The sequence below is a fragment of the Chrysochloris asiatica genome, unplaced genomic scaffold (genome assembly GCF_000296735.1).
Source record: "Chrysochloris asiatica unplaced genomic scaffold, ChrAsi1.0 scaffold00002, whole genome shotgun sequence".
NCBI lineage: Eukaryota > Metazoa > Chordata > Mammalia > Afrosoricida > Chrysochloridae > Chrysochloris > Chrysochloris asiatica.
Window position 1 is genome coordinate 26,220,426 of NW_006408520.1, and position 962 is coordinate 26,221,387.

The following is a 962-nucleotide window of genomic DNA, read 5'->3' on the forward strand; positions in this document are numbered from 1 at the left end:
TCTTTGTCACTTGGTAAAGTCTATTTTACCTTACAGCTACCCAACGCTCCTTCATTAATTATTTGCAAGGAATCTTTTTTTCCATATTTTCACTTTCAGCATATTTGTGTCTCTGAATAAAAATTAATTTCTTTCTTGTAAACTGTATATAGTTGAAACATTTGTTTTATTTTATTTTATTTTTTTGCCAATCTCTGCTTTAGGATTGGAGCATTTAATGCATTTGCATTTAAGTGATAACTGATAAATAATTTCTAATATTTTACTATTTGTTTTCTATGGATCATATGCATTTTTTTCTTGATTTCTTTCATTACTTCCATCACTTTTTTTTATTTTTTTTTTGCTAAGAATTTATTTTATTTCCTTCTCATTACTGTCTATTTTTAGATAATTTATTTGGAGAATGGTGAATATACACTGGAGAAATGTGTATTATGTTGTTGAATTATGTGTTCTATATAATTATGTTTTCTTTACAATCTGATTCTGCTATAATATTTTTCAAATATTTGTGTTACCATGTAGATTACATTTAACATCCGAAAGTTATAACAATCTAGTTTGAAATGATACCCACTCTACTTCAATGTCATATGGATCTTAAACCAGGAATTTGCCCCAAAGAAGTTTTAAAATTGAAAGAGGGAACAAAGGTCAAGGATAGAAAATAAAACTTCAGTCCGTGCTGTAATATTATAGCTAAGCTAACTGTCTAGAAATTGCATTCCATCTAACCTTCCCTTATAGATAAAGATAACATCTTGGACATGGCCTCTGAGATCCATATGCCAGACCCAGTGTGCCTCATTGAGAACATAAATGGGAACCTGACAGCTAATCAGGAATCTTTGAAGATCCTGTCTGCCATTACACAACCTGTTGTGGTGGTGGCTATTGTGGGCCTCTACCGCACGGGCAAATCCTACCTGATGAACAAGTTGGCTGGGAAGAAAAAGGGT

General features: G+C 31.8%; 1 protein-coding gene across 1 annotated transcript in view; it reads left to right on the forward strand.

The window, feature by feature from the left end:
• Positions 1-770: 770 nt before the first annotated feature.
• The window catches only part of LOC102825397 (interferon-induced guanylate-binding protein 1-like), a 45,124-nt gene continuing 44,932 nt past the window's right edge, over positions 771-962 (forward strand). Inside the window, exon 1 of the mRNA XM_006831067.1 lies at positions 771-940. Within this exon, the coding sequence (XP_006831130.1) occupies positions 771-940 (170 nt within the window). The remainder of the gene's footprint in view (positions 941-962) is intronic.